This window comes from Suricata suricatta, chromosome 2, assembly GCF_006229205.1.
Source record: "Suricata suricatta isolate VVHF042 chromosome 2, meerkat_22Aug2017_6uvM2_HiC, whole genome shotgun sequence".
Lineage (NCBI taxonomy): Eukaryota > Metazoa > Chordata > Mammalia > Carnivora > Herpestidae > Suricata > Suricata suricatta.
The window spans coordinates 155,665,855-155,685,962 of record NC_043701.1 but is presented as its reverse complement, the minus strand read 5'-3'; the positions used below and the strand labels follow the sequence as shown (position 1 = coordinate 155,685,962).

At 47.9% G+C, this 20,108-nt stretch overlaps 1 protein-coding gene across 4 annotated transcripts in view; it reads left to right on the top strand.

Moving 5' to 3' along the window:
• Positions 1 to 20,108, top strand: part of BLNK (B cell linker) — a 72,789-nt gene that overhangs the window by 37,167 nt on the left and 15,514 nt on the right. Inside the window, exons 5-12 of one of the 4 annotated variants that reach the window (XM_029932308.1) lie at positions 570 to 697; positions 2,651 to 2,716; positions 2,912 to 3,068; positions 5,744 to 5,904; positions 9,841 to 9,922; positions 11,035 to 11,106; positions 17,809 to 17,878; positions 19,694 to 19,721. In XM_029932308.1, the coding sequence (XP_029788168.1) occupies positions 602 to 697; positions 2,651 to 2,716; positions 2,912 to 3,068; positions 5,744 to 5,904; positions 9,841 to 9,922; positions 11,035 to 11,106; positions 17,809 to 17,878; positions 19,694 to 19,721 (732 nt within the window). In that variant the 5' untranslated portion in view covers positions 570 to 601. Of the gene's footprint in view, positions 1 to 569; positions 698 to 2,091; positions 2,128 to 2,650; positions 2,717 to 2,911; positions 3,069 to 5,743; positions 5,905 to 9,840; positions 9,923 to 11,034; positions 11,107 to 17,808; positions 17,879 to 19,693; positions 19,722 to 20,108 lie in introns of those variants that run through there. The other 3 variants (XM_029932309.1, XM_029932306.1, XM_029932307.1) reach the window with 3 other exon arrangements.

Here is a 20,108-nt window from a genome sequence, read left to right as displayed (position 1 = left end):
ATAAGGAAGACAAGGCTAAGAGAAGGAAAAGGACTTGCACCGAAATTCAGTCACTTAGTGGCCCAGTGGAATGAAAGCCCAGGACTCCAATCCAGTGCCCGGAACTGAGCCTGAGCCCAGCTCCACACCGTGTACACCACCTGCGGTATATTCAACGCATCATGAGACAGGAGTATCCCCCTTCTCAACTGCAGAGAGAAGCTTTGTGAAGGAGGAGCTGACATGGGCTCTCTGCCCTTCAGCTGGGTGTGGAGTTCCTCCCGGAGCCCCGCAGCCCCTGGTCCCTCAGAAGCGCTGCAGCTGCGCCCCCTGCTGGCCCCACGCTCCCAGCCCCGTCGGAAGCAAAGTTGAGAGCTGGTCCAAAACCACAACCAAGAAAATTGAGCTCGAAGGCTGGATAAAAATAGGGCATGGTAGGGACTTAGAAAATACAAATAAAGTCAGCCTGCAGAGGAGGGCATGACTTGTGTCCCAAAGCCAAACATTAAGATACCGGCTGTAATAAGGATTGAGTAAACATTCATTCACTCACAATTATTTTGACTTTATCGGATGCCCATTGTTCACAGAATGAAATCCAGGCTTGTAGCCTCCAGGCCAGATGAAATCCAGCCCCTGCGGACCTGTCCAGCCTTCCTCGAACACTCACCTCCACCCCGCCCAGCAAGGCCTTGTCCGTTATGGCCCAGGAGCACAGGTCTGCCCTCAGTCCTACAACAGGTCACCATGCTTGCTCAGCAATTTCAGACTCATGGACCTTGGGCAGGTGAAGGAAGAAGGGAAGAGAGGAGAAACCAAAGAGCATCATCCTTCCTCACTTGCTCTGCTCCATCTTGTCCTTCAGGCTTGGCTTAAGTGTCTCCTTCTCAGGAAGGAGGTAGACCCCTCCTTCTATTGCTCTCAGTCTCAGGACCCTGAGGTTGCAGCCCAGTCCTCCTGGGGGTTACAGTCTGATGGGCAGCCAGGAGCAGCTGACGTTGGGGGCTCCCTTCCTCTACCCTTTCTGCCTGTTCAGCCAGCCTGGTGCTCTCTCTCTGTCAGGCTGCTCTGCCCAACGAGCTGTGAAGACCCCTGGGTCCCCCCAGGATGCACACTGCCCCCCAGCCTCCAGGTGATCCAGTCTGGGAAGCCTCGTGTCTGCTCTGTGGGCCACCCAAACTGTCTCCCACTCCCAGACACAGGCGTCTGGGCGCCTACTGATTCTTTCACTTTCCAGATGGTTGTTAAAGCACCCGTTTCTCAGCACGTTCACTGCTGTCTCCCAGGGATGCTGCAACATTCTGTTGGCCAGGATGCAGAGGGTCCCAACCCCTCCAGGCTGGTTAGATGAGACCTTCAGAGACAGGCTCTGGCCCCGGGGCTGCCCTTTTGCTCCCACGCCACCTCCCGGGCCGCCTGTTTGATAACAGCCATCACTTCTTTGGAACACAGATCACAGCCCCCAAATTACTTAACTCCTCATGCCTCAGTTTCTCCACTGTAAAATGGGATTTAAAAATTCTCATATGATAGGGGTGAGGGGTACCTGGGGTATGCAGTGCATAGAAATGTTAAAATAATCATTGTCACTCCTATTATTCTATTCAGCCTAAGTTCACATTCACGGTGAGGAAGGCTTATTGAACATCCCGGTCTGCTGTTACAGAAACAGGGGTTTGGGGGAATCCCCTACAAGACTTCTCTTACCTTGCCCCTCCCTCTCCCTTCCCCACTCCTCCGCGTTAGGACAAGGACAAGGTCAAGGACATGGACATTCCTTGAGCTCCTCCTTCCTTCTGTTCTCTCCCAATTCTCCTCCACCAGCTCAGGAAAAGCTCTCTTTTCAGCTGCCTTTCTCTCTCCCTCTCCTGCTCTTCCTCTCCCGTCCTCTCCCCATCTCCTTACAGACCGAGGAGGAGAGCAGTCCTCACTCTCTCACTCATCCACTCGTTGCAAACGGACTGTGCTTCTGCCCCATGCTGGCCTCTGCTACAGGCGCTGAGGAGACAGCAAGGAAGGAACCACTGTGTTGGCGTCTCACTGCACCTGCGCCAGTGTTGCACGATCGCAGGTGCAAAGAGATGGGCCGAAAGGCAGGTGCATCGTGCATCCATTGGAAGCTCATGGATGAATCATGCAGTCTGTCAGGTGGAGTGGGCAGGGGGGGACCTCTTAAATATTTCCTGCATGGGAATACACTTACGTGTGGAGCATCCCTAAGTGATCTCTGAACAAAATGCACAGAAAACTAGGAACTGCCCCTGTGGGGAGAAGAACCGAGAGCCTGGGAAGGAGACTTAACATCCTTTTGAACTATTACTGTGTCAATGTATTTTCCACACACATTGAATATTCAATATTCGATCGTTTCAATATAGACTTAACTGAAATTTATCTTCACAAGAAAAACAAAAAGGAAGAGAGTGGACTCTGGGTCAGGTCCAAGCCTAGCCCCTGTAGCTTGTCAGCTCTGTTAAAAAGCAAACAACCAAACCTCACCTCCTCAAAGATATCTGTATATTCTGTGCCACCCCATTACCCTCTCCATATGAATCTTTTTCCTCAACCGTCAGCATTCATGATAAACAAAACCTATTGGGTATTCTATTTTATTGCATCCTTTTTCTGTCTTCTAAAAATGTATTTTATCTCCGACTGTTCTTCTTTGCAGACACACAGAGTTTCAGCCACCCTTCCTGTTAAATGGTCCACATGCTCCCCCAGGATAGTGGCTCAGGTGATAAATTCTGGAGGCAGAAAGGCCCGGCCTCAACCCCAGCTTTGCCTCTGACGGCTGCCCAACCTTGCTTAGCCAACCCTTTCAAGCCTTGCTCTCTGGTCCCTACGCTGGGGGAGCACTCCCGCTCCTAACCCGGAGCCCCCTGATGGCCGAGCACAGACAGAGCACTGAGCATGCCCTCTGCACTTGCAGGAGAGTGACTATGAGCACCCCGACGAGCACTCGGACTCAGAGATGTACGTGCTCCCGGCAGAAGAGGCGGGGGACGACAGTTACGAGCCGCCGCCCACCGAGCAGGAGCCGAGAATCGTTCACCCAGCTCTGCCCTTCGCCAGGGGCGAGTACATAGGTGAGGCAGCCCCCCTCAGACCCTGGGCCCCAGCCTGCCGGGCAGGGGGCGGGGGCGGAGGCGGCAGGAGAGCGGGACTGTCGCCACCTCCACGTGGGTCATCTGCATGCCACGGAGCCTCAGATGGAAAGCTTGTCCGGGGGAGGGGAAAGGGGTCCTTCCTAAATCTCGAAGGTTGAAACCAGGTAAAAGTTAAAGGCTCACATCCTGATGGTTGCCCCACCCTTCCCACCCCACCCCTCCTCAACTCCGGACAATCCCATGAGAAATCAGCCCTGAGATTAGTCCCTGCTTCTTTTGGGGTTTCCTGCACACAGAGTTCTGGAATTTCTCTTGAGATGCCTGTGCAGGACAAGGGGCATCTTCAAGGATCCCAGTATCTGCTAGTGCGCCCCTCCCTTCCTTCAGCCCCGCCCCTACGCCGCCAGCTTACACTCTGAGTCTAGACTGGATTTTCAGAGGGGAGTGGAGGTGGGGGCGAGGAGCTCTAAGCCTGGAATTAGCAGTGGGTTAAATGGGCACAGCTCAGCTGTAGTCTCCAGACCTGAGTGTGTCCCCGAGAAGAAGCCTGTGTTGCAGGAGACTCAATTCAGCAGCGGCAAGGAGGGGAGTGTGTCTGTGATGATCACAGTGACGCTAGCATTTGTGCAGAGTGCTCTTACATGGAAAGGGCTCTGGCATTATCACTGCCATTAACTGCCTCCTCACAGGGCACCGAGCATTGCCCCTTGCTCCATGCCACAGCTAACCTGCTGAGCACCTACTATGTGCCACAGCTATGCTGAGCACGGAGCTTTCAACAGCAAGCAAGACAGACATCTTCCCAGAGTGTTTGTAGCTCACAGTGTAGTGCTTCATAGTCACCGCCTACTTCACCCTTCGAGAATCGTATGGAAGATGTATCCATCCGCACTTCACAAAGGAAGAAAATGAGGTTCAAGGAGCGAACCAACTGTGCCCAGCTTTTGGGAGTGGCAGAGCTGGCACACATGCTGGGCTTCTCAGCACCCAAAGCCCAGCTCACCAGCTCTGTGACCTTCTTCAAGCAGCAGAACCCTGGGAAGGAAGGGGCTGCGTTAGGCTCGTGTTAAAGGCCTGCAAAGCTGAAGTTCAGGGGAGGGGACGCAGCGGCTCACTCATGACGACGCTCTTCGAAGCTTGTCTTGTGTATTTTGCTACTTCTGATGGGCTTCCATCTTACATGAAGAAACCCCAGTAAACTCTAAGAGCTGCAAATAAAACTAGAAAAGCTGACAGTGTTGTAGGCACAGCAAAGTGGCTGCCCTGGAACCCGAGCACAGCTCCACCACCCAGAAGGGGGCTTCTGAGGAGGTGTGCAGAGTGAAGTTGTGAAGTGAACCTCACACCTTCAGGAGGAGGCACGGGGGGCCAGGGGGAGACACAGGCATCGGGGTTGATGGTGGGGGCGGGGCAGGGGAAGCCACATGAAACTAAAGGTGCAGCAGAAGCCAGTGTGAGTGCCTGGGATGCTCTCAGCATGGGGACTCACCAGGTTCCCTCGATGCTAAGCTTTTCCTACAATGTATCAGTCTGCAACAGCTTCCACTGGGCAGACTCCCTGCTGCCTAATGCCTCAGTCGTGTCATGTCGTCAGCATATTCGCCCTATTGATTAGACACCTACTCTGCCAGACACTGTCCCACTGCTTGCACTGAGCTCTTCCCAGTCCCTACGGTAGCCCTCTCAACTCTCAACTGGATGTTATGAGCCTCACTTTCCAAATGAGAAATGTGGAGGCGCCTGGGTGGCTCAGTCTTTTAAGCAGCCAGTGAGAGGCAGAGTAGGGCACCCAGCTCAGGGTCATTTGGCTTTGGGCTTGTGTTCCTTCCCTGACACATGCGGAGGACAGTCCCCGACAAGGGGTAACTCAGGGGCCCTCTGTGATTGAAGAAAAATCATTGAGAGGAAGAATGTGTGGGTTCATTCAGAATAGTAGTCACAACCCTGAATACACCTTAGAATAACTTGGGAGAGGGGCGCCCGGGTGGCTCAGTGGGTTAAGCATCCAACTTCGGCTCAGGTCATGATCTCCTGGTTTGTGAACTGGAGCCCCACATCGGGCTTTATGCTGACAGCTCAGAGCCTGGAGCCTGCTTCAGATTCTGTGTCCCCCTCTCTCTCTGCCCCTCCTCCATTCACTGTCTCTCTGTCTCAAAAATAAATAAACATCCAAAAAAATTTTAATAGAAGAAAAAAAGAACAACCTTGGAGACTTCCGAAACCTGTTAATGCCAGGACCTTCCTCACAAGTTCTAGCCAGTATGTCTGGGGTGCGGCCTGGGCCTTAGCATTTTCTTGAATTTCCCCAGGTGGTTCTTACAGGTAAGGGGATTGAGAGTCACTGCCCTTAAGGGTTTGTAGAGCTAAGTGAACCTTTGAGAAGCACACCCCTCTCAGGCCTCCCTGCTGCCAAGGTCATCCATCGGCGGAGTGCTGGGCCTTTGGCTCTCCTGAGTCCTGTCTCTGTTTCTCGGGGGAGAGTGTACTGTAAGGAACAGGCAGTTGAAACTTTTGCCTAACATATCATTCTATGCTTTTAAGGACTGCCCGGATTCATCGTTTGTGACTACACAGATGCCAGCGGTTTTACCCCTGGGCCCAGGGAAGGTTCCAGAGCCCTTCTCATCTTATGCTTTTGTTGTTGTTCTTTCAAGACAATCGGTCAAGCCAGAGGCAGTCTCCGCCCTTCAGCAAGACACTTCCCAGTAAGCCCGACTGGCCCTCGGCGAAGGCAAGGCTGACCGCCACTCTGCCGGCCCTGTCTTCTCTTCAGAAACCTCAAGTCCCACCCAAGCCCAAAGACCTTGAGGATGAGGTAACCTAAACCCTGCAGGCTTCCCAGTCCAAGTGGACCCCAGGAGGCAGAGGGAAGGGGGACAGACCGGGACGGCGTGGCCTCTGGCACGCCTTCCTCCTCCGAGCCCCGTTCTCCAGCGGCTCCAACCTCCCACCCCTCAACTCTCCCCTCCCCTATTAAACCCAAAGCTTTTCCTCTCTAAAAAGGGCATGAAAGCCCTTTTCTAACCATGATCTTACTGCAGCTTTTGAAGAAATGACTTGTTTCTAAATGCCTAGAGGGAGGAGTGCCTGGGTGGCTCAGGTCATGATCTCACAGTTTGTGGGTTCGAGCCCCGCGTCGGGCTCTGTGCTGACAGCTAGCTCAGAGCCTGGAGCCTACTTCAGATTCTGTGTCTCCCTCTCTCTCTGACCCTCCCCTGCTCGTGCTGACTCTCAAAAATAAATAAGAAACATAAAAAAAAATGAAATGCCTAGAGGTGATAAAACCTATAGTGTATAAACATGTTGTAAAACCACCTGCATTTCTACCTTGATATCATTTGTAGCCCAGCAGGAGAGGGGAAAAAAGAAACTGTCTTTTTTTTTTTACTTTCTATTTATTTATTTTTTAAATATAATTTATTGTCAAGTTGGTTTCCATATATCACCCAGTGCTCATCCCAACAAGTGCCCTCCTCCATGCCCACCACCCACTTTCCCCTCTCCCCCTCCCCCCATCAACCCTCAGTTTGTTCTCAGTATTTGAGTCTCTTATGATTTGCCTCCCTCCCTCTCCTTAACTATTTTCCCCCTTCCCCTCCCCTATGGTCCTCTGTTAGGTTTCTCCTGATTCACGAGAAGAGAAACTTTTAAGTAAAATAGTGGCAGCATGTAGGCCCAACTTCCTGCCTTGACCCTGACTAGCTGTGTGAGTTTGGGCGAGTCCGATAACTTCCCTGAGCTTCAGCTTTTAATCTCTTCAGGATATTTTAAGGATTTAGTCAGAGAACATATATGCAGCACTAACTACAGTGCCTCACCCATCGAAGGATTCCATGTATCGTATGCTCCTTTCTAGCACATTCTAGATTCTTTACAAAATCCAATTTTCTAGTTTCTCCTGAAAACTGAGAGCCTGGCAACACGGGCCAGTCATGGCCCCAAAGCCGCGGAGCCTCATGGCAGCCCTTGCGCTCAGCTGCGAATCCCTGACCTTGTTTCATTGGTCATAGTCCCCAGCACTCGTGGGAGGCATGAACATGCCCGCCGCCCTCCGCACACATCCCCATGTCTCCCGCCTGCCGCTGGAAGTGTTTTACTTTATGACTTTGCTCTAGGGACAGTTTAAGTCAGAAAGTCAGCTGACAGAGAGAGAAAAGATGGTGTGCCAGTCCTCTGTCTGTCTGTCTGTCTGTCTGAGAGGTGATGCTGACCTTGTGGGTTGAGAAGAGGGTGTCAGGAAGAAGCCGAGCAGGGGACAGGATGCAGACACCAGCTGTGAGGGGCTCACTGCGAATTCTTTCAGCGCTTGGCAAATCTATATGAAGATATAAATTCAGACACAGAATACAAATGAATACCATGTGTTATATAAGGCTCTCCATTTCTGTGAATAGCAGACCCCCTGGGGAGAGGCAGAGCTTTGCTAATAGTAGCCTTGTGGAGGTGGCTCAGACAAGTCTGCACCGGTGGGAAAGGAGAAGTGTGGAGGCGGCTGCATTCTGGAATGGGCAGATGGACAGTCAAGATAAGAAAGAGGTTAAAAAAGAAAAAAATAGGCCAACATTAAGATCTGGCTGAACCATTAGATAGGAAAAGAAGAAGTCAAGTACAAGGATAAATAACTAAAAATATTTAGTTCTGCTGTACAGGTTGTGGGGAAAGTATGGGCTGTAGGCTAACCAGAGAGCTGGGGAGGGAGCAAAACATAAGAGAAAGAAGCATGTGTGCCTAATGACAAGAGTGGCCATTACTTGATGAGTGCTAGGTGGCAACTGGTGTTCTGAGCACTTTGTATTTATCCCATTAAACCCTCTCAGGAACGCTATGGAATGTGTACTATTCATCATCCCCATTTTACAGATCAGGAAATGGTACAGATGAAGTGCAAAGGGGTTGAAGAACTTGTCTGAGGTCACAGAGGCCAGGTTTAGAGGTGAAGAAAGAGATGCCAAATAGCAATTATGAAGAGAGGGTAGAAATAAGACAGAACAAGAAGAGGAAGACAGGAAGGTCCTAGAACGTAGCGGATGAGAGTATGGACTCGATCTTCGCACGGATACTTGAACCCTAGCTCTCCTACTTTTTACCCTATGAGGACGAGAGCCAGCTACTTCCCTTCTCTGTGCCTCAGTTTCTTCAAGTTTCTTCATCTTGAAATGGAGCTGATGGTACCACTTGTATTATTGGGTTATTCTAAGAACTGAGTGAAATAACACATGAAAAGGACTCAGATGAGCTTCTGGCAGTTAAGTGCTCAGTAAATGCTTGGTTTTTGTTTCTCCTAGAATCCTCCTTAGTACCCACTAAGACAGGTTGTAAAAACCACATTTGAGATCTGATTATCTCATTTGCTTCATATCAGTATAAAATCACTTCCTCCCCTCATTTCTGATCAATTGATCATGGACAAAGTTGCCAAGACCATTCAGTGGGGAAAAAATTGTTTTTTAAAAAAATTGTGCTAGGAAAGCAGTATATCCACATACGAAAACATAAGAGTGGACCTCTATCACATGATAGACAAAAACTAAAAAAAATAGATCATAGACCTAACACTAAGAGCTAAAACTATAACATTCTTAGAAGAGAACAAGGCTACGACCTTGCATTAGGTAGCGGTATCTTAGATATCGGCACCAAAGGCACAGGCAACAACAGAAAACGTAGCTAAAATGGGCTTCAAAATGTAAAGCTTTTGTGCTGCAAGTGATACCACCAGGAGAGTAAAAAGACAACCTGCAAAATGGGAGAACAATTTTGCAAATTATATATCTGATAGGAGGCTTCTATCTAGAGCAATTAAAGAACTCTTACAACCCAATAATAAGAAAGACAAACAACCCAATTTAAAAAAGGTGAAGGTGTTGAGTAGACTTTTGCCTAAAGAAGCTATAAAAAGGGCCAGTAAGCATTCAAAAAGCGGCTCCACATCATTAAGCATCAGGGAAATGCAAATCAAAACCATAATTAGATACCACTTCGCATCTCAGGATAGTTCTGTTCCAAAAGGCAGACAGTAGCCAGTGTCAGTGAGGGTGTGGAGAAGTTGGAGCCCTCGCACACTGCTGGTGGGAATGAACAGGGTACCGGCACTTTGGAAAACGGTCTGGCAGTTCCTCAAACTTGAACACAGAGCTACTGTATGACCCAGCAATTACACCACTAGGTATATTCCCAGGAGAAATGTACATCAACACAAAGACATGTGCGCCAATGTCCACAGCACCTTTATTCATAAAAGCCATAAAGTGAAAACAACCCAACAGTCCACCACCTGAACAGATAAACAAAGCGTGTAATACTCATATAACGGACTATTACTTGCCCACAGAAGCGAGTGAAGTACTGACACATGATACGTGGTTGAAACTGGAAATTATTATACTGTATGAAAGAAATCACAAATGACTATATATCGTGTGACTCCATTTCTAGACAATGCCCAGAATGGGCAGCTCTGAGAGACAGAAGGTAGATTAGTGGTTGACTAGGTAGGGGAAGGAGTAGATGAGAACTGACTGATGAGTACAGGGCTCCTTGTAGGGGTGATGAAAATGTTCTAAAATTAGATTACAGCGATGCTTGCATACTCTGTGAATATACTAAAAACCACCCAATTATACACTTTACAAAGGGGAATTTAATGGTGTATGAATTCTATCTCAGCAAAGGCATTTAAAAACCCCTCCTCCCCAGACTGTGAACCCTGGATGTAGAGCATCCTTCTCACTCATTTCCTCACTTCTTCCAGGCTGATTATGTGGTGCCTCTGGAGGATGAAGACGAAAACTACATTCATGCCACAGAAAGCGCTTCCCCTCCAGCTGAAAAAGGCAAGTGTTTGTAGTGTTAGGCCCCGAACACTTTTCCCAGTGGATGGGGGCCTGCAAGCCTGCCTGCTAACCAGCGCCAAGGAGCGGGGGTGGGGGCAGGCCTCTGTCCTCCGTGGTCCCGGCGTCTGCCTTCCGTGCCGGCGGATCAGAGGCACCAGGGGAGACCCATCTCCGAGGCAGCCTTCTTCCCCAGCCCCTTCCACGCTGCCATCTCCAGCTATGAAGGCAGCCAGGGGCTTACTGTCCTCACGTAGAATGGATTTCTCATAACACTGAGCCCTCACAAAGCCGCAGGCCACCGTGTTGGCCTTAGGAATGTGGCACCGGAACTGTTTCTGTAGAGAACAGAAGAAACGGAAGGGCGAAATATGCTCTGCGTGCTGGCCTTTAAACGCAGCGCTTTCTCAGGCGATCAGAAACATTTCGTTTGTCATCCTTTCCTGGCTTAACAAACACAATTACAAAGGATCTTTAGAAGCCAGTGCCGCACACCCTCAGACCAGGAGCCAAGCCGGGCGTGTGGACTCTGGGTCTAGTCGCCGTGGAGGACATGATCCTGTAGAAATGACGCCTCAAGTAACATTACTCACCTAATAAACTCAAATCCAAAGTCGTCATTCCCCATTTTTACTCTGCCATTCTGTAGCAACCTCCTCCTGCCCTCCCCAAATATCACCAGCGGCTTCAAGCCCTCCTGAATTCCTGAGCCACCCATCACCATGAAACCAGAAATAGATATTAAATTGCCCCCCCTCCCCGAAAACCCCACAGAATCCAAGAGAAATGTGGAAGAGGAGTTGGAGGGGGCTATTAATTTGGTCCCTAGACCACCAGTTTGGCAAATAAAAGTCCAAGCCAGAATTCACGCTAACAAAATCCCTATCATAAAATAATAGCTTGATTGTCCCCTTAATCATTAATACATTTCTTCTGAAGATGTTTCTTCTGAGAAGACTTCTTTTCATGGCCTCTGTGTTTAACAATTGTGTTTCCCATTCTTTACAAATTCCCTGGTCAGACCCCTCATTTTTACGATGCCTTTTTCCATAAGTGTGCATCTCCCTCAACAAATCTATAATTGTTATATGTACGTATGTATTTGTGTGTTTAAGCCCCTACGGTGAATAGATCCACCAAGCCAAATAACTCCTCGAAGCCAGCGTCTCCTCCTGGGACAGCTTCAGGTAAGTATATGCGTGATTTGATGTTTTCATGTGTGTGTAATGTGATATGATTGCCTTTGCGGGGCTGGGTTTTAAGTCTCTTCCAAATAAGACAAACAACTGAGATCAAATATTAAGAAATAATCACTTGTATTTCCAGATCTCTTAATAAATTGTGACAGAAGGCCTTGTCCTCATCCTTATCCACCATCTGGTAGCACCCATGTTGAGGGGCCCCTCCCCCTAGACCCCGAGGTCTCGGTTAGGCAGTCCGGTGTTCATCCTACCTCTAGGGCACATTGCAGGTTCCTCCTTTCTCCTCCCCTGACTGAGGGTGTCTGTACTGTTCGGTCCTCAGCCCTCCACTCTTCTTTCCAAATATCGTGGGAGTTAAAAGCATGGATTTTGGACTAGACAGATGTGGGTTGGAATCCCAGTGCTCCCAGTTGCCAGATGTGCCACTATGGGCCCGTCCTTTGTGTCTCCGATCTTCAGATTTTCTCCTCTGTAAGCGGAAATAATAGCCCCTGCCCTATGACAGGAGAATTCTGGAACTGTGCACAGGAAAGCTTTAATGCGGTGCCTGGCACATGGCAAATGCTTGGGAAAGAATATTCTCTTTCACTTCTTTGGGGTCCATCCATTCTTCTGGCTTCAGTTCTCCTGTCTAAGCCAATAATTCTCTGGTGTGCAACTTTTTAACTATAAAAAACTTTTTTTTTTTAATTTATTTTTGAGAGAAAGGGAAAGAGAGAGAGAGGAAAGGAGGGAAGGACAGAGAGAGGGAGACAGAGGATCCAAAGCAGGCTCTGTGCTGACAGCAGAGAGCCTGATACAGGACTTGAACCCACAAACTGAGATCATGACCTGAGCCAAAGTCAGATGCTTAACCAACTCAGCCACCAGGTGACCCAATAGGTGCAACTTTGAACCAAATTTCTCTTCTGAACAACTTGACATACCCAGGGCCTTGAGCTCAAAGCATTCATCACCTCCCTACCCTTAGGGCGGCCCTATTCCTCGTGCCTGTGAGCCTCTGGGTCACATGTCTGAAGGCCTGTGTTCTTTCCAAAGTCTGCTATTTCTTTTTCCTGAATTTACTCTTCCATTTAGTTGCCTCGGCTTCCTTTACTTTGTGACCTGTGTTCCAGAGTCCACTTAGCCATACCCCTGCCTCTTGGCTCTCTCCTTAGTCACTGAGATGGGTTTCTTAATGCCTCCAAATGTTGCCAGTTGTATTCATTTGTCTTCTATTAATCTAGTAGAACTATATTTTAATACTAGAGGCATCAGAAGAAACCAAACCTGAACAAGAAAATAATTTCCCGGTTATGTGATTGTTGGACATGAACAGGAGAAAATACAGGCAGAGGAAGGAAGTGAGATAATTTTGGAGGGACAAACCTGAACAGTTAGAATGAGTCTCTGGGTGTGCAAACTGCAGAGTTTTCAGAGATGATTTTTATAAAAGCGATGTTCAGACTATTTGCCTGTGTCTTTGTGTAACTGTGCACTAGCCTTTAAAGACTACAGATCGTGACTAGAGAGGCATCATGGGAGTGCTCAGGCACTTGGTGTTTCTGTCCACACCAGGATAGTTACCTCTGGTTAATGGATGTTGTTTTTGGCTCTTTGATGGCTAAGAAGGTACTTGGCGAGGATGACACAGTGAATTAGTGCAGGGGCAATCTGTCGTTCTGCTCCATGCTCCATACAGACAGGCACAGATTCAGGACAGCACAGACTCCAAAGCCAGAGGACTCGGATCTTGACTCTGACTTGTGCTAGGTGCCAGACTTCACCTAGCTAAGCAATCTGTATGTTTCTTAGTTTCCTCCTCTGAAAACATGGAGGAGAAAACGGCACCTATGCCTAGGGGGGTGTGAAGATTAAGTTGAGTAAACGTGTATGAATTCCACTCATAAAGTGATAGTTCTTTATTACTATTATTACCATTATTTGGACTCCTTTGTCTAGCATGCCTTGATTCGTGACCAGTCCAGCAGAGTGCCCTGTATACACAGTTGTTTCTTCCTTTCTGCATAAAGTTTTACCCTAAATCAGGGTGTCTCAACCTCCACACAGTTGGCATTTGGGGCTAGATCATTCTTTGTTGTCCTAGCCGCCCTGTGCATGTGAGATGTTTAGCGGCATCCTTGGCTGCCTCTGCCCAAAATAGGTGCCCACAGCCGCCTCTCCCCAGTAGTGAAAAGCAAAGACGCCTCCAGACATCACCAAATGTCCCAGAGGCGGTGGGGGTTAGGTGGGGTGGGGTGAAAGTATTCCCAGTGAAGAACCACTGGCCTGAGCAAACTTGAAAGACTGACATTTTTTAGTGGTTTATTTCTAAATGTGATTTACAAGAAAGGCATGCACTCCCTGGCTGATTTGCAGCTTTTGTCAGAAGAGGGTAGACAGGGAGTGCACTTCTGAACTGCCTCTAAATAAGTTGCATTTCAAAAGAGATCTATCCTCATGGTCTGTGAGTTCGAGCCCCGCATCGGGCTCTGTACTGACAGCTCAGAGCCTGCTTCAGATTCTGTGTCTCCCTCTCTCTGCCCCTCCCACACTTCATGCCTCTGTCTCTTTCTCTCAAAAGTAAATAAACATTAAAATTAAAAAAAAAAAAGAGAGAGAGAGATCTATCTGCCAATTTCCTAAAACAGGAGAGAAGTTTGGGAATTTACAATCCCCTACGAATATGCAAGTTTATTCTGTTCTGAAATTGTTAGCTTAGATCTCTTTATTCGGTAAGAGCTCATGCAGCGCCTAAGAGTAAGCGGTGCTCCAGCTGGTGTGCAAGCCCCGCTAATAATTCCAGGGTTTCTAGAGCAGCTAGAAGAGAGCGAAATTCCAAGGGCTTACCATGCCAACATTGGGATTGTTAAGGATAAGGAAACTTACCAACCTTGTGCGTAGAACCGAAGAGAGGATGATACGTAAAATATATGTGCTAGAAGGAAAAACTGAGAGGAACTCATTTTCCTAGCCGAGAAACTTTGGTAAGCACCAGCCATGCAAACATTAACATCATTTTTTGCTCAATATAATTAAAACAAAGCTGGGTTTTTTTTCTCTTATTATTATATTTTTGGACACATCTCCCTCTATCGCATTTCCAATTTCTCCTTTAGAGTATTCCAGCCAAGAATTTGGCTTCACCAGAAAGCAAGGATTCTGGTCCCAAAGAGGGGACCAGGTTGTCCCACCCCAGCAGGCCCCTAGGTCTGACTCCAGGCCCAGAGCAGCAGAGAGGGTCACCGACCTATGAAATAGGCGTCATTCTCCATCTTCCCCTGGGCATCCACAAAAGCACCCCTCTGTGTCACTAGTCTTTCCCCAAGTAAGGGAGAAACAGCAAGGAAATCTGACCTGCAAATCACAGCCCACAGTAACATGAGGAGGCATTGGCTGGAGAAGAAAAGTGCCCACCTGGTTTTAAACTCAGGCAGTCTTGCTTTTCAAGCCCAGCCCTGCCACTTAACCTCTCCGAGCCTCCGTTTGCTCCATGCGATGTTAGATGTTATGTAACCCTTAGAGATGATACATTGAAAGTAGACACTGTGGCGATTGATAACAAGATGCTAAAACAAAAATGGCAGTAATCATATTTACAGAGATCCTTTATGAGTTATAATTTATATATTATAAAACTCTTCTTTTACATGTATACCCCAGTATTTTTTTTCTATTTTCAGCCACTTTGTTATTATTTTTAATATAATTTATTGTCAAATTGTCTAACATACAGTGTATACAGTGTGCTTTTGGTCTCGGGGGTAGATTCCCATGATTCATCACTTACATACAACACCCAGTGCTTGTCCCAACAAGTGCCCTCCTCAGTGCCCATCCCCCAATTCCCTCTCTCCCTTCCCCCTCATCAACCCTGAGTTTGTTCTCTGTATTTAAGAGTCTCTTATGGTTTGCCTCCCTCTCTGTTTGAAACTATTTTTTCCCTCCCCTTCCCCTTAACTTCTGTTAAGTTTCTCAAGTTCCCCGTATGAGTGAAAATATATGTCTGTCTTTCTCTGATTTATTTCACTTAGCATAATACCCTCCAGTTCCATCCACATTGCTGCAAATGGCAGGATTCCATTCTTTCTCAATTCTTTCTCATCGTATATGTAAACCACATCTTCTTTATCCATTCCTCAGGCAATGGACATTTGGGTTCTTTCCATAATTTGGCTATTGTTGATAGCACTACTATAGACATTGGGGTACATGTGTCCCTATGATCAGCACTCTTTTATCCTTTGGATAAATGCCTAGCAGTGCTATTGCTGGGTCATAGGGTAGTCCTATTTTTAATTTTTTGAGGAACCACTTTACCAGAGTGGCTGCACCAGTTTGCATTCCCACCAACAGTGTACTGCAGTATTTTTTATAAATCATTACATTTACCAAGTTTTTTAACCATCACTACAAGCCAGTTGTAGAAAATTTCCATGCACACACCAACTCCAAAAGACCCTTTATGCCCATTTTTGGTGAGTGTTCTTCCCATCTCCAGCCCTAGGCAACCACTGATCTGCTTCCTGTTGCTATAGAGTGGCCTTTTCTTGACATCTCATATAGCTGGAGTCATACAGTAGAAAGCCTTTTCCATCTGGCCCTTTTCACGTAGCATGTTTTTAACCTCAAATACTTTCAGTCCCTTTCCAGCAATATTAGTTTATATTTGCCATTTATTTACATTTTCAAAATTTCCCTCTGGTCTCACCACAGTAACTGTGAGATAGGTATGGTAGTGGTTGTGTCCCCATTTCACAGTGAGGGAGACTGAAACACAGTGACTTGCAAGAGGTCACCCAGCCCATTGGGTGGCAAAAGATAAGTAGAACCTTTTCCTCCGGGTGTGAGAGCATGGGCTTCCCACCGGCACTGATGGTACCACCACAGGGGAAGGCGGCTGACCCCTCCCTCTCTGATCGCGAAAGTTATTTATGAGCAAGGACGGGGGAAGGAACATGTTGGCATACTGAAGATATGAAAGGAAGGGAAGCTTAGTAGAGAAGCCGGGCTATAAAAATATGACAACCATGTACCCCAGGCCAGATGAGCTCTTGGCATTTAAAAAGAGGGAACACCTCAGGGAGGAAATTCTGACTTAGACCTTCTTTCTATTTCCTTATTTTTCAGACAAGCATTTTTTTTCTCTCCTTCCCTGAAATCCTCCATCAAAATCTGACGAGTAGCCAAGGGTATTTTCACAGGATCAATGAGGCATTAAGAATTTGAAGAACAGCATCCATTTGGTAAACCAGCCAATGAAACACAGTTGGACTCACACTTCATATTCAGATGACATTTCAGTTTATTGTCACATGAAATGTTAAAAATTCTGAATGTAGTCTTTTGCAAATGTTTTTAAAAGTCACATCAAGATCAGATTAGCATCTAAGTGAGAGTCTTGTGCGGGGGCCATTCCCTTGGCTGTTCTTCTCATTTGTGGGCACGCATGGAAAGTAGACTGCAAGAGGTGTGTATAGAAGAGGAGAGGATGGGCTCTGAATGAAAGTCCGAAGGCCTTCCTCTCATTAAGTACATGAGAAAGAGCTTTGGGATCTCTGTTTTTAAAACTTTGAGGCCTTTTTCTTTTTTGTGTTTGGCAGAAGTGGTCCTGTGAGATGAAGTGCCATGGCGTGTGTTTATAACTTGTGTTATAAATTCCAAGGGGTCCGAGACTTATCTCTGGGCCTTCACCCCTTTTCACCCCCCAACACAGTGCTCACTTACACATGCTTTGTCTCCCAAACTAAAATACTACATATTGAGGGCAGGTCCGGCCTATATTTCCAGAGTATCCCCTGTGGGTCCGATAGGAATTGTGGGCTTAGAAATGCAGTCATTTCTTAATAAAATACTTACTCAGTAAAGAGCTTTTGTCTCTCTGAGCCATACGCCCCAGCACGAGCCTGAGAGAAGGCAGGAGAAGCTAAGGGCAGCTGGCGTGGTGTCCAGCTCTCTCCTTCCAGACCTGCTCTGTCCTGATGGTGAAGCTTTGGCTGTCTCGTTTCCTCCCTCGTGACTCTCTGCTCTCCATCTTAGGTAGCAGGAGGGCAGTGTGGTGCAGTAGACAGGGCCCTCTGGGTCCCTTCTGTGACTTTGGAAGATGAAAGTTGGGCAGTAGTTTGTTACTTGTCTCAATCTGTCTGTCTGTGCAACGGGCAAAGGCCTGAGAATTCAGAGATGAATGAACAGCCTCTGAATGTGAGGTTAGGTGTGTATAGTATATGTCAGCGTGATTGCGAATGAACAGTGTGCACGGGCAGGTAGAGGAGTGGCGGGTCTGAGTCTCTCTGTCTCTAGGCATTGCTGGTGTGCGCGTCTGTGCAGTGTTTATAGACGCAGGTATGAGCTCTTGGCTCCTTCCTGTAGGAATCCTGTGGGGGCTTTCACTGAGCCCACAGAATCAGGTGGCTCTGTACCTGGCCCATGGAGGAAAAGAGAAGGTCATTTAGAAATATTAAGATGGAGTCCCTAATTCTCATTCTGGTTCTGAGCTTATAAATTGCCATCATGTAAATATTTCATCACTTTTGCCCGTAGGCAATAGCAAATGCCCTAGTAGCTTCTATGTAACCACCTATGCATGCTTAACTGAAAGAAACCAAAAAGTTGCCTCTATTTCTGAACCTACCAGAAAAGCCAGCCTCACCGTGACCATCAGCATTAGATTCAGGACCTGGAGACTAACCTGTGTGTGTGTTTGTGCAGGTCGTAACAGTGGGGCCTGGGATGCTAAGTCACCTTCTCCGGTTGCGCCGTCCCCAATGCCCCGGGCCGGGTGAGTACGTGCTGGGAAGAACCAGCTCCGTGAGACGTGAGTGAACGTGAGTGGCCGGTCTCCACCACTGCTGTGGGCAGGGCCTCCTGGAATCCACAGAGGGGTCGTGCCTGAGAATCTGGGGGGACGAGGGCGCTTTCCCTGCTGTTTGCATCCAGGAGAGCGCACCGGCCCAGGCTCACATACAGGCGCACCTCGCCCCACAGTAGGTGGGCTCCTAAGGGGCGTGGAAATGAAGCCCACTGCCCTGTTCTCCTCCGTCCCGGGGCGTTGCTTCCAGCCAGACCATTTCCTGCTGAAATGAAGAACTAGCAGTCTTTCCTCCCCTAAATTCTTAGTTAAATCTTGAGTTCATTGACTTATATTCTGAAAGACAGAAGCTCCAGCACCTGAATAATTTTGAGACTCACCTGCAGATTTCATCTTCACTTTCTACTCCTCCGGCTCTCTTTCAAGTACTTCACAATAGGTAGACAAACACATGTACACCCAACAGCACACACTGGCCGAAGGCCACACTGTCGAGGTTCCTTTCAAAGGTGAGATAAGAGAGTCATGCTTTCTTGCTGAATGTAAAAGAGCTTTGTAAACAGTGACCCCACAATTTTATATTGATTCAATAGGTTATTTTAAAGGTCCTCTTAAATATGTGCACAGCTAGCTCGCATGATTATAATCTTGATTCTGCCTCTGTGGAAAGCAAAGAAATTCTTAGGTTCAAAGGTTTATTGACTAAAATTTTTCCCTTGCCTGAGTTTTATCACTTCGGGCAAGTTACTTAATCTCTCTGAGCCTCAGCTTCCTAATCCCTAAAACGCAACAGTAATATCCATTTTAAAAAGTCACTGAGAGGTTTAAGTAACATGAAAAGCCTAACTCAGTGACAGGCACTTGGGAATTGTTAGTGTTCTTTCCCCCATCTTCCAGCTCTCAGCCAAGAACAAAGAGAGAGAGAGAGAGAGAGAGAGAGAGAGAGAGAGAGAGAGAGAGAGAGGGTGTGTGTGTGTGTGTGTGTGTGTGTGTGTGTGTGTGTGTGTGTGAGAGAGAGAGAGAGACTGAGAGAGACACACACACACACAGAGACAGAGACAGAAGGAGGGAGGCAGGGAGAGAGAGGAGGTGAGAGAGAGTCTTTAAACACCGAAAAGAGCCACACACCCTTACATTATTCTATTATAATCTCTACCGGAGCCAAGCTCGGGCACCACAAGTCAGTGTCTTTCACACTTGTGTTGGTTTTGGATTTCTCAGTTTGGGATGAAATCCTAGGCAGGTGTCTAGAAGAGAACTGTCACCTGAGGCAGGACAGCAGTAGGCAGGGGGCCTCCTGGCTGCAGCCCCACCTCCTGGGCCATCCTCCTATCTCCACTGTGGCCCAAGGTTACCCCTGGAGGATGGAAGGTCTCTGTGTACTTTGAAAATTCTGATTCTAGTCCTCATCTTACGGACAAGGAAACTAAAGCTCCCACCAGCCTCACAGGTGAGGGAGAGAGGCCTGAGGCCACAGAGCGACCAGCACCAGAACTGGAACAAGAACTCCGTTATCCTGGCTCCCTGGCAACTGGCGCTCCTGTTTATCCCCAGTTAACTCTTAGCCATCTGTCGGTGGACCCTATCTGAAGCTGGGAGGATCAGGACTAAATCCTCATTCCATCCCCCACCCCCACCCCCTGTCTGCCCTTCAAGGACAGTCTTCCAACACACTCCTATCACGTTCATTATTCTAGTTTAAATTTGAGAGTGAAATGATAAGCAGTCAGCTCCACTTTATCTTTGTTATGTTTTAACAAAGCCCCATCTCGTTTTATCCTCCAGGAAAAAGCCAGCTACACCACTGAAGACAGTAAGTTAATTTTGCATTTAAATGTGTTTCATAAGTGTGTGCTTATTCTTATTCCCTTATTTAAAGTTGACAATGTCTCCAGCTAAGGTGAACACAGCAATTTTAGCAACTGAAGTTGCCGCCCAGACGCTCCAAGAGAAATTTAGCATCTTCAGTTAGCCGGGGAAGATGCTGCACCGGGGGGGGGGGGGGTCATCCTCGTTTGGCCCCTCACTGAGTGTGAGCAGCAGACCCAAAGTGGAAGCCAGGCTCCCTTCCTCCCCTGACAGCTGCCTTCTCCGTGGGGAGCCCCTGTGTCTGCTTCCCATCTGCTGGCCTGGGAGCTAACGGTGACTCAGGCACACACAGACCTGACTAATCTCAGACTCTGGCCAGCATGCGGGGATC